This window comes from Labeo rohita, chromosome 16 (genome assembly GCF_022985175.1).
Source record: "Labeo rohita strain BAU-BD-2019 chromosome 16, IGBB_LRoh.1.0, whole genome shotgun sequence".
NCBI lineage: Eukaryota > Metazoa > Chordata > Actinopteri > Cypriniformes > Cyprinidae > Labeo > Labeo rohita.
Genome location: NC_066884.1, coordinates 15,612,058 through 15,624,965, shown reverse-complemented (window position 1 = coordinate 15,624,965; position 12,908 = coordinate 15,612,058). Strand labels below are relative to the sequence as shown.

Genomic DNA, 12,908 nt, shown 5'->3' with positions numbered 1-12,908 from the left:
TGATCCTTTAGAAATCATTCTAATATGCTGATTTATTATGTTGGAAACAGTTGTGCTGCCAAATATTTTTTGGAACCTGTGATTCATTTTTTTCAGGATTATTTGATGAATAACAAGTTAAAAAGAACAGCATTTATTTAAAATATAAATCTTTTCTAACCATGTAAATCCATGCCATCATTTTTTTATTGATTTAACACATCCTTGGTGAAAAGTATTAATTTCCTTCAAAAAAAGAAAGAATACAAATTTACTGACCCCAAACTTTTGAACAGTATTGTATATTGTTAGAAAACCTTTCTATTTAAAATAAATGCTGTTCTTTTTAACATTTTATTGATCAAAGAATCCTGAAAAAGTATCACAGGTTTCAAAAACAATCTTAAGCAGCACATGATTTCTGAAGGATCGTGTGACACCTAAGACTAGAGTAACAGCTTATGAAAATTCACCTTTGCATTGCAAAACCATTATTTTATATTGTAATAACATTTTGCAGTATTACTGGGTTTTTTCTGTATTGCAGCCTTAAATGCAGCCTTGATGACTTCTTTAAAAAACATTACAAGTCTTACTGATCCCAAACTTTTGAGCGGCAGTGTGTGTGTGTGTGTGTGTGTGTGTGTGTGTGTGTATATATATATATATATATATATATATATATATTCTTTTTTTAATAAACCTTACATAATACCATATTTAATAACCAAATAATGTCTTTCTTGCTACCTAGCAACTGCTTAAAGTCTGTCTTTAATGACTGTATCCACATCGTTTTTACGTGAAGATTTAAAAAAACTGGCGCATATGCTTCTGTTGAGCTCAAACCTTGATGCGAATTATGTGTAAAGACCTTAATTGATTTTCAATTGTATTGATATATATATGATTCATATACTTTAAGAAGAACGCTAATGTCTAAAGGTGATAATAATACTATTTCCATGTCAATTCCTGTCAAATAATTTACCTGCCAGAAAAATGACTTCATAAAAGCTACTGCAGAATCTATCAAATAAAGCATTTAAGGGACAAGAGCGCTGAGCTGAAAATGCAAATCCATTCAGATAGAATATTTTCTCATTTCCTGCGCTCACGGATTCAGACGCGCTCAATTATTTACTTTTGTTTGCTATTCTCTGTGTACCTGCTCGTATTGTCAATTATATTCCATCATGAGGTAAAGTAATACTCATCCATGTTTAATTTTCCAGCAGATTTTTGCACTTCTGTGTGGAGATCAGATGATGTCAGTCACCTTTTGACTGAATTAATTTGCTCCTATTTTTGCCATTTACTTGGGTTGAACTACATACAAAAGGCTTGATTTCAACTTCCCTTGGCCCTCTATGAAGCCGTCTGGAAAGTTCTAAAGACAATGCAACAGTGTTTAGCAGTAATTTTGTAAAAGCCTCTCAGCTGAGACCCCACAGACATTCATTTCTAGTTCTGAAGGCTGATCATTTCCCATCTACTTGATGGTACACAAATTCAATTTGAAGCTTTTTAAGCGTTTAATCCCCTGAGCTACACAACTAGTACTACTACTAAAGATCTAGTTGCTTGAGCAAAAGCAGAAAACCCATCTGCATTGATTACAACAACTGCACTCTTCCCAGCTTCAGGATCTCAGTATGTCCTGCTTATTCCACAAGATTATTTATGACAGCACTGCTGCTTTCACATCAGCGCAAAAACACTAGAGGTAATTGGGTAATCAAGAAGCGAGACTACTGAATGCCCTGGAAAACCATGAGCCTAACACAACTAATTATTAACGTCTACCAAAAAACACCAAGTGAGTGATGGCCAATATACTTAATATGTAGACTACAAAAAGGTTGCAATGCCACTCTGGGTTCCCCAAAGTTCTTTAAAGAACCATTTTTTCTTCATGTTTAATATCCATTTTCATATTAAATGTGTGATGGTTCTATGGATGTTAAAGGTTCTTCAAGTAACCACTGTTTTAACAGTATAGTCTCCTTACAGATAAGATCGTACCTCTTCCTCCAAAACAAAACAGGAAACCGAGAACCTTAAGACCTACATAGATATAGTCTCCCAGGAAAAGGCTGTTTTCTTCTCACCTTTGTTCTGAGATAAAGAGCATAAACTGAACAACAATAGCCCTTGAAGCTCTATGACTCCTAGCATCCCACTATCAGCAAATGGGCTTGATCTATTCAGTGATATCAAATTTATGGTGCATAAAAGGTTCCATTCCCGAGCCTTTCATAGGCAATCAGCCACACACAGAGAGCGAGAGAAACGAACAGACACAAGCGTTTAAAGAAACAAGAGTTTGTGTGTAAAAGAATTATAGGCCCCTTTAAAGGGATAGTTCACCAAAAATGAAATTTCTGTCATTGTTTACCCCAAACCTCTATAAATTTGTATGGACAAAAACATCTTTTATGTTCCACAGAAAAATGCAAGTCATACAGGTTTGGAACAACTTAAGGGTGAGTAAATGCTGACAGAATTCTCATATTTGTGCGAAGTATCCCTTTATGGAATAGGAAATGAAATAATATTTCTATAATGTTCAAATAATGTTTTTACCACTAGCCCACAGCAGTTCATTTAATGATGTTGTACTCCTAGGTGAAATTTCATACTTGTTGAGCTTCACTAATAATAAAATTCTGCCTTCCTAATGACTTTTGATAAAAGTCCCATCTAAAAGTAATTTATATATAAATTTGGCATTAAAAAGGCCTTTGTCCAGAAATCCTCTCCATATTTTAATGATAAACAAGCCGTGTGTTCTGAATGGAGACTTACTATAGCTGCTGCTCTTGCAAGGGTTCAACACAGAAGCAGTTTTAATGTCATTATTATATAAATGGTGATAACCGAATTTTACACTATTTCTTTCATCTTAAATGAACGTTAACTTTGGCAGCCGTATAGTATATACACGCTTATATTTTAGCTGAGCTTTGAGAGATTGCTCACTAGTCTGCTTTCAATTAAACACACTTTTTTTGCCCTCCAGCTTTTTATGAACGTCTCCAGCTCTTCTTTCTCCCACTCTCCAGTTCTTTGAGAAGGAGTTACTAGGGTTTTGACAGAGGCCTACACAATCCCTCACACAGCCGAAAGGAAGATTGAAAGACTTAAAGTTTTCACCACTGAAAATCTGTCACTCATTTCTCCCCACCACTTCACTCTATCAACCTCTTTTCTTCTCACCCACTCTTACTCTCAGTACCATTCATTTTTTTTCTTTCCTCTCCTTTCTCAATAAATCTGTCATTCCCTTTTTTTTTTTTTTTTTAAAGTAGTCATCTTCCTCAGTTCTCTATCCCTTTTCTCGCCTCTTCATGCTTGTTCTCTGTTTCTTTGAGTCAATGAGGAGTTATTGGATTTTTGACAGAGGCCTAAACAATCACAGCCAGGAAAAGTGAAAGCACCTCCCTCTCCTCTCTTCTCCGTACCTCCATCTTCCTCTTTCACTCTCATCCGCTCTCATATTAGTTTCAGTACTACCATGTTCATTTTCATTCTTTCTTTGTTGTTGTTGTTATTAGTATTATTATGTACTTTGTCTATTTATTTTTTACATTTCTTTTATTTGTTCCTAGTTGTTGTTTTTTTTCCTCACCCATTCATTTATTTATATTATTAAGTATTTTCAATTATATTTAAATTTTTAGTTTTTGTTTTGTTTTGTTTTGTTTTGTTTTTGTTTTGTTTGTTTGTTTTCAGATGCAGTACCCTCCACTAATGTTGGCACTCTTGGTAAATATGAGCTGAAAAAGATGGCTGTGAAAATAAATCTGTATCATTTATCCTTCTGATCTTTCATTCAAAAAATTCACAAAATTCTAGCCTATCATTGAAATGAAAACAATGGAACGTGGGTGGAAAATCTCATTATGAAATAAATGTTCTTTTCTCTAGTTCACATTGGGCACATTTATTGTGACTCATTATTGCAACGTCCTTTTCCCAAGATAACAGCTCTGAGTTTTCTCCCATAATGCCTGATGAGTTTAGAGAAAACCTGACAAGAGATCAAAGACTTTTCCTTCATACAGAATCTCTCCAGATTCCCAGCTTCATGTGTTCGCCCCACTCATTTTTTATAGGGACCAGGTCAGGGAATTGGGACGGCCATGGCAAAAGCTTCATTTTGTGCTCAGTGACACATTTTTGTGTTGATTTTGATGTTTGTTTTGGATCATTGTCCTGATGAAAGATCCAACCACAGCCCATTATAAGATTGCTACGATTTTTTATCTGTTAGTATTTGATAGAATCCATGATGGCATTTATCTGAGCAAGATATCCAGGACCTCCAGTAGAAAAATAGGCCCACAACGTTTAAAGATCCAGCAATATAGTTAACTTTGCACCAAACCCCTCTGGTGGGTTTGCTGTCAAAAAGCTCTTCTTTTGGTTTCATCTGACCATAGAAGCCAGTCCCGTTTGATGTTCCAGTTGTATCTGACAACTGAATATGCTGGAGTTTGTTTTTGGTTGAACAAGGAGGATTTTTCTTGAAACCCTCCTGACCAACTTTTGGTGATGTAGGGGCTGTTTGATATTTTTTTTTTTTTTTTTTTTTTTTTTTTAGGCTTTCTGACCCCAAGATTCAACTAATCTTTGCCATTCTCCAGCTGAGATCCCTGGAGAGTCTTTGACCACTCAAACTCTCCTCGTCACTGTGCATTAGGATGATATAGACAAATGTCCTCTTTCAGGCAGATTTGTAACATCTTTAGTTGATTGGAACTTCTTAATTATTGCCCAGAAATGTGGGCACCTTTTCAAATATGTCAAATATGTTTGACACCTTTTCACTTTACTTCTTGTGATGGATGATTAAGGGAAGTTGGCCTTTTTGTTCATCATATTTATAATCCTGTGGAACAGGAAGTCATGGATGAATAGTTTCATGCTCCTAGTCACTCTGGTGAGCTAAAAAATGTAATTATGAATGGGAATATACTTTAGAGATATTGGATACTCGTAAGAATTTCTAGGGGTGCCAATAATTGTGGTCAACATGCATTTGAGAAAAACATTCATTTCATAATGTGAGTTTCCCCCCCCACTTTCAGTTGTTTTACTTCAATGAAAGTGTAGAATTCAGTGATTTTTGTTTTTGAATGAAAGATCAAAAAGATAAACTATGCACATTTATTTTCATAGGTGTGCCAATATTAATGGAGGGCACTGTATATTTTACTTTTCTCAATAATGTCCTCTATCCTTCTACTTTCTCTCTCTCTTTTTTTTTTAATATCTGTATGATTTTCTTTTGGCAAAGTGAAGTCTGCATAATGCCTGTCCCTGTTTTTCACATATTTATGCTATATTTAGCCTCTGTTCTGCCAACTTTCTTTAAAGCGAGATAAGCCGGCAGCCAAAAATTCTCTTTTTTTTTTTTTTTTTTTTTTTTAAAACTGATGATCATCTTGTTTGCATGGCCCTGAAAATAACTGACCCAATTACAATGTCAACTTGATGTATATTTAAAGTAGAACTTTATCTATCTATTCATAACTTATTTTTTAGTTTTTGTGTCAGTGAAAACTCTACTATTCCATTGCTAGCTTGAATAAACTGTAGTGCCCTAAAGTGCTAGCATGCATTCAGCCTGGTAATTTATTTTGATACTGATAAATTAAGATTTGATATATAATTTGTGCTTTAAAAAATTACCTTTGGAAGAATTTGTCATTGTGTTTGTACTAATGTACTGTACAAAAAGCCATTGAGTCATGAAAGAGGCCTCCAAACCTGTTGTGACACCAAAAGTGTGTGCTTGTGAGTCACCCATCACGTAGCATATGCCGGCCCTCAGTGCTTCCCAGGGGCCAAAGAGCTCAGTTTATAGACCAGCGGAAAGCAGACGAATGAGTCAGAGCAAGATAAAGGTCTCTTCTATTATTCATAACATCTTTCAGTATATTTGCACGTAAGTCTGTTATAGCTTACAAGAAAATGAGGCAAACTCTGGCAGGTCTATTAGTAGTTTTATTCTGCTGTATGTAAACATTAAACGCGTCAGTTATGATGCCTCAGAAACTCCATTTTAATAAAACAACAACAGCAAAAGCATTACGTGCTTCCAATAACTATTCTGTGAGATGTGGAGATGTACGTGCGCTAGGCTACTCTTTTAGAAGTCTACTTAGCTATAACTCATACTGGTTTGCATCTATAAACATTTAGACAGAAACATTTTTACAGGACAGAATTGAGTTGGCGGGAAGCTATAGCTAGCAAAGCACAGTTGCTGCTCTGCTAATGTGTTTGTATTGATGCCTGAAGGAAGATTATCCTTGTTTTTCTCACATAGAGTTATTATGCATTCATAGTTGTATTTTTGCTTGCAGCAGCTAGAAAAAGCACAATAGCGTCTCTCTCGATAACTCGCTAACGGTGGTCCACCCACAGTTTTACACCGTCTTGTGTTTGCCATTGCTGTTCGCTGACGTGAGCATCAGTGAGACTTTGTTGGCCTTGCCAAATGTCTTAAGCAGCTAATAACATCTTTCAAGCTATCTTTACTTTTGGCGTTCTGCAGTCTACAATAAATGTTGCCCTTTAAAACATTTTCATTTGATAAGATAAAGGTGTAATAAATTAGTTTGACATGTTGCAAACGACTCAAAATTTATTTGATTTAGCAAGCAGCATTTATTTAGCTATTCTTTTAGCTACAGTTGAGGTCAAAAGTTTACATACACCTTGCAGAATCTGCAAAATGTTTATTATTTTTTACAAATAAAAGGGATCATACAAAATGCATGTTGTTTAGTACTAACCTGAATAAGATAAGATAAAATATATTTACATATAGTCCACAAGAGAAAATAATAGTTGAATTTATGAAAAAGTTTGATTCTTACATACGCTTGATTCTTAATAATTTGTTGTTACCTGAACAATTCACAGCTGTGTTTTTTTGTTTAGTGATGGTTGTTCATGAGTCCCTTGTTTGTCCTGAACAGTTAAACTGCCTGCTGTTCTTCAGAAAAATCCCTTAGGTTCCACAAATTCTTTGTTTTTTTCCCAGCATTTTTGTGTATTCGAACCTTTTCCAAAAGTGACGACGATGTGATTTATCTTTTCACACTGAGGACAACTGAGGGACTCATATGCAACTATTACAGTTCAAATGCTCACTGATGCTCCAGAAGAAAAAACAATGCATTAAGAGCCAGGGTGTGAAAACTTTTGGAATTTGATGATCAGGGTAAATTTAACTTATTTTGTCTTCTGGGAAACATGTAAGTATCTTCTGTAGCCTCTGAAGGGCAGTACTAAATGAAAAAAATGTGATATTTAGGCAAAATAAGAAAAATGTACACGTCTTTATTCTGTTCAAAAGTTTTCACCCTCACTCTTAATACATTGTGTTTCCTTCTGAAGCATCAGTATGTGTTTGAACCTTCTGTAAAAGTTGCATAAGAGTCCCTCAGTTGTCCTCAGTGTGAAAAGATGGATCTCAAAATCATACAGTCATTGTTGGAAAGGATTCAACTACAGAAAAATGCTGAAAAAGCAAAGAATTTGTGGGAGCTGAAGGATTTTTCTGAAGAAAAGCAGGCAGTTTAACTGTTCAGGACAAACAAGGGACTCAGAACTATCACTAAACAAACAAACAAACAAACAAAAACAGCTGTGGATCATTCAGGTAACAACACACTATTAAGAATCAAGTGTATGTAAACTTTTGAACAGGGTCATTTTTATAAATGTAACTATTATTTTCTCTTGTGGACTATATGTAAACATATTTTATGTGAAATATCTTACTCAGGTCAGTACTAAATAAAAAATAACATGCATTTTGTATGATCTCTCTTATTTTGGTAAAATAGGTAACATTTTGCAGATTCTGCAAGGTGTGTGTAAAATTTCGACCTCAACTGTATTTAGCTTTCTTAGTTATTTGGCTTTTATTATTTTGTATTTATTATTTTCATTTTTGTATCCATCTGTCTATCTTGCTTTCTTTCACCTCTCTTCATTTTAATGGCTGTGACGTGTATGAATAAAACATTGGCTGCTTTTACAAAAGTAGGACAAGCCATTTTAAATGTCCCGCCCAAATTTCCAGTTCCAGTACATTAACACTGTAAACGAATCTGTGCTCGTTAAGTGCTTTTTTTATATTGTACTAAAATGAATCAAGACATAACATTTTAGGTTCTGTGCTGATACTTTTTTACAAAAGCAACTTACAGCTCAGTGCAAAATACCTCTAACAGCAGATTTTCCATTTACTGGCTCTCTTATAAATAAAGAAGAAACAGAAAAATGAGAAAAACAAGGAAAGGCTGACTGCGCAGATGGCAGTGGGAGTTACTAATTATCTGAGCATGCACATGTTAGCGAAATCACCTCTAGCCTCAGCTCATTAAGACCGTAAGGTGGTCTGTGCATTCGTTTTAATTTGCAGTCACTGAAAACATCTCCATATCATTTTCGCACCACCTTAACGCCATATGCAGCTCAGTGTAGAACAGCACGATCAGCTGTGAGTCAAGCACATAGCACTGCTGCTCTTGAGACTGTGGCTAATGAGAGAACCACTTAGCTCCCTACAAGACCATTAGCAATTGTTCTTGAGGCTCCAGCATTATTTGATGTTGAACCAATGAGTGTTTGCAGATTGATTCCGAACGGCCTGCTCAGCCAGCGCTCTGCTTTGTTTGTCAGCACTTTCTAACGTGAATACAAGTCTGCTAAGAACTCTATAGACTCTCACACTGTTAAAAGCTAACCTAACTGGCACCTTGCTGTGTCTTTACAGTGCACTCATCTCACTCTCTTCCCCTCTCCGCAGGAGTTCGCCGACCCCCTGAGGTAGATAAGTCCAACCACAGTGTTCACTACACTCTGCTCATTGCGTGTGTCCTGGTGGCGTTTGTCCTGGGAGCTTTCCTCTCCGGATTCCTCGTTTCCTGTTACTGCAACCACAATGTGAACAAGACCAAAAGGCTGTCGAAAGACCCAGAAGCACCAATCCCGCATGCTCTATCCCTGCGCAGCCTGGCCAAGCTAAACGGCTTGCTAGAGAGCCAAAACAAGGATGAGAAGCTGGAGGTATCCTCACCCAAACTTTATAACTCTTTCTTCGCAAACGGAAAAGAGCAGGCGCATCGCAGGAATGCCCACCATGCTGCCATGACAGAACTCATTCACCCACACCATCACCACTCTGCAGAGCTCTCCGGCCTTCCCACACCTGATTCGACTCCAGAGCTACCGATCAAGAGTATGAAAGCCTTCAAGAACCAATGGGAGAAGAATCAAAACTGCAATAACGCTAAAGAACCCAAGTCCCACAACATGGGAGCGTCTCGGCCAACCACTGGGATGCAACACCAGATTTTCCCCTTCTCCCAAGGACTGACCAACGGACAAGTCCTCGGTAGCTCGGCACACATGGAGGAACGCAAAGTCCACAATGCGGAGCGTGTGGCAAGCCAGCCGTATCACTGCTACCCGCACAAGATTGTAGACGTCACCTCGCTTGATGAGCTTCTCAAACACATCCACGAAATCAACGTGGCTACGGGCAAGAGTCCCACCGTCCTCACCTCGTCCATGTCAGCCAACGCCGGTCAGATGGCGTTCGTGAACCGCGTACAGCCGCACATCCCGGAAACGGAGTCTGCGCCCTACTACAGCTCCTCCACACTTCCTCGGGATAGTCTCACTCGCCGCATGGACGTCCCACCAGAGATTCCTCCCCATCATCAATCCACTCTGGAGAGAGTGTCCCGTCACCCGTCTCAACGCCACTCTTTGATAACTACTCCCAAGATGCCGAGCGGAGGCGTGGTGCCACGGCAGCACAGTTTCAACCAGCGCAGCGCCCATCAGCCCCTCTTGCTTTCCCGAATGAACTCTAACGGCAGCAGTTCGGGTTGCGATGTACGGCACCCGCTCATCCCTAACGGATACCTAACTCGCCAGCATAGCTACAGCGAGCAGCCAGAAGTCCACCGTGGAGCTATTGTCCGTCGGACAGCCTCGCTCAAGCCCGACGTCCCGCCCAAGCCGCTGTTCATCCCCGCCAGCTCGCCTGTCAACCAAGCAGGGAAATTCAACTACTGAACAACGGAGAAGAAAAGCCTGTGGTTTTTCGGAAAAAAAAACACAACTCAGCCTCTCAGAACTGAGTGCGGTCAAGAACAATTAAAAGACGAAAGACGAAAAACTTGCCTTTACAGGAAAAGAAAAATATCCTCTGGAGATTGGCTGCCAGTGTTGTTGACTTTACATTTGAACTATGACTTGTTTTTCTGTTTCATGAATATATTTGTACCATATTGGTATTGCTCAGCTATTGGCCATTAGGAAAGGAGGAGTTACAGGAGTCCACCTAGATTTAGGCTGCCACAGTGATAAGTGTGTGGCTTTACGGTGTTTCTTTGGACTGTCCAGACAGGTGTCACTGATCCAAAACTCTGGACCTGAACTTTTATCCGAACAAGTGTATACACCTTGTTTGATATTCTGATCTTTCTTGCTTTGGCTTAACTATTCTGTTGATGTAGAGTTGATGAACTGTGCTGATCCCAATTAGAAATGTGTATATATGCATGCGTGTGTGCGTGTGTGTGTATATATATATATATATAAAAATATATATGTATGTGTGTGTACATATACATACCCAGTGTATGTATCTAGATTACTAAAATGGTTTAGGCCCCTCAACAAGTTCCTTCGCCTTATTTTGAAAGCAGATGTGCCCACACAACCTGAAGTGATCTCTGTAAAATCCATAAGCAATAATCTCCACTCCATCCTGTCAACTCTAGTGTAATGCAGTTTCAACAACTCAAACTCAATAAAGTTCAAATTCAGATTATTAAATATAGCATTACATCTAAACACTCGGGCCCAAGTGAGGTGAATCAGTCTTAGTGTTACGAAGGAGATGTATGTATATACCTAAGAGGAATGTATTCTTTGTCTATACGCTGCAGAATCAGTGTGAGGTGCTCCAGTATTTACCCTCTGTCTCCTCTGTTAAAATCGGTGAAAGTGAATCCAAATTTAATCTCTTACAGCGGAATCGTCGAACACTGTGTCCTAACTAGGCGTGATAAACCGATAAATCTCTTCTATGTAAATCTTACGTTTTTGTCTTAAACCATCCCTGACCAATATCTGTGTTCTATTATATACAGCCCCGCCCACAATGAAATCTGATTGGTCTATAACAAACGTTAAATACCTGCTGATTGGCTTAGAGTTTCAGTCTGACACACTGAAACTGGTCTTACCTGGATAGGACACGGGCTAGTTGCATAACCTTAGCATCTATGTTAAGACAGTGTTTTAAGAACTAGTCTGACCAACAGGTAACTAAGGGGTAATCAGATTCAGCTTAGACTATCTTTTATGTAACCAAATTTTAAAAAATTTGACCAGTCTTCAAGATAAAAATTAGATGGCTAACTTTTAAGACTAGTCTAAACCTTTTATGCAACCGGCCCCAGAACAGAAAAAAAAACGTACTTTTGTCCTGAGTTATTCCTATATTATGTTAAAATGTATCAATATTAACACTAAAACTGTTTTGTGTAAATAGATGAACAATAACTAGCCAAATTTTAATTGTTTGTGTAAATTTGTGCCTTATTTAATATGATGTGTTAAAGGGGGTGGTGGGGGTGGCGGCAGAGTGGGAGAGGGGACATAAGAAAAGGGCAGAGAGGCCGTCATTTATCTTTTTATTTTTAATATTTGTAATTTTTTTTTAAAGCTTGGTTGTCTGTATGTCATAACTGTTGTAGATATATATTTCTAGATACTTTTGATATCCCCAGTCTGTGTGAGGCTTTTGCATTTGGAAGAGCATCTACATAGTTTTCCCTCCAAAGAGTCTATCGATCTGTCTATCTATCTATCTATCTATCACTGTGTATCCTATCTACTGTTCTATGTATTTCTTTCTGTCTATCGATTGATTAATCATTCTGGCTCTCATTCTTTCTATTGCTCTGTCTATTGTTCTGTGTATTTCTCTTTTGTTTTCTTTCTCTTTTTTTCTTGCTTTCACGTTGAACTCAGCATTAGTTTAAGAAACTCGTGTCTTCACTGACAGGTTTGTTCTGAGATGTATGAAGTAAGATGTAAGATACGTGAACTTCTAAACTGCAGCGTATCTTCAGATCTTATGTTTAATGGCGAGAGCAAGACTTCTTAGGCTTTGCACTCTGTTTGGAGGAGAGACTTCTGTGTGTGTGTGTGTGTGTGTGTGTGTGTGTGTGTGTGTGTGTGCGCTTCACGAGGAGACCATATCAGTTGGCTGTAGTTCAAACACGTACCTCCCTTTGCTTTTTCCCAGTACTTCAGTCTGGCAGAGTAACTCAGAACAGTTCCTCTGCTCAAAGTCATCTTCATCTTCTTCTTCAGTCTGTCTTAAGACTCTATGATGTGTCGGCTTTTGCATAAATTTTTGGTGCTGGTCTGAGATACAGTTTTTATCATGTACACTTGAATGAACCTTTTAAATTGGCTGCCTGTAACTGTGTGCTCTGTTGCCCCTCACAAAACCAAATGCAATGTCACATTTAAATAGACAGCTGGCTACCATATCATATGCATCCCAGGTGGAAATTGGACTGAGGGTCGAATCCCTGCACCGTAACTCAACGGACATCCGGAGCGAGTAGACTGAGTGGCAAGAGACTGGTGTAGTTTCTTTGAATTTCTATAGATATTACGATGGAAAGGGAACTGTGTGTGTCTGTTTTATCTGCTTTAACCATTGAGGTTTCTGTTATTGCACAGTGTAAATACAGTCCTGGAGTTTCCCAGGATTCAGTGCTCTGTTATGATTACTATTGGGCAAAGCCCCATGGATTCTCCACCTCTGCTTTTATGGAATACTGTTGTATTTTCCTTATAACAGAAATAAA

General features: G+C 38.0%; 1 protein-coding gene across 4 annotated transcripts in view; it reads left to right on the top strand.

Moving 5' to 3' along the window:
* Window positions 1-12,547, top strand: part of sema6e (sema domain, transmembrane domain (TM), and cytoplasmic domain, (semaphorin) 6E) — a 176,841-nt gene extending 164,294 nt beyond the window's left edge. For all 4 annotated transcript variants that reach the window (XM_051131416.1, XM_051131415.1, XM_051131413.1 and 1 more), the window contains one exon: window positions 8,813-12,547. In XM_051131416.1, coding sequence (XP_050987373.1) covers window positions 8,813-10,089 — 1,277 coding nt within the window. In that variant the 3' untranslated portion in view covers window positions 10,090-12,547. The remainder of the gene's footprint in view (window positions 1-8,812) is intronic.
* The last annotated feature ends 361 nt before the right edge of the window (window positions 12,548-12,908 follow it).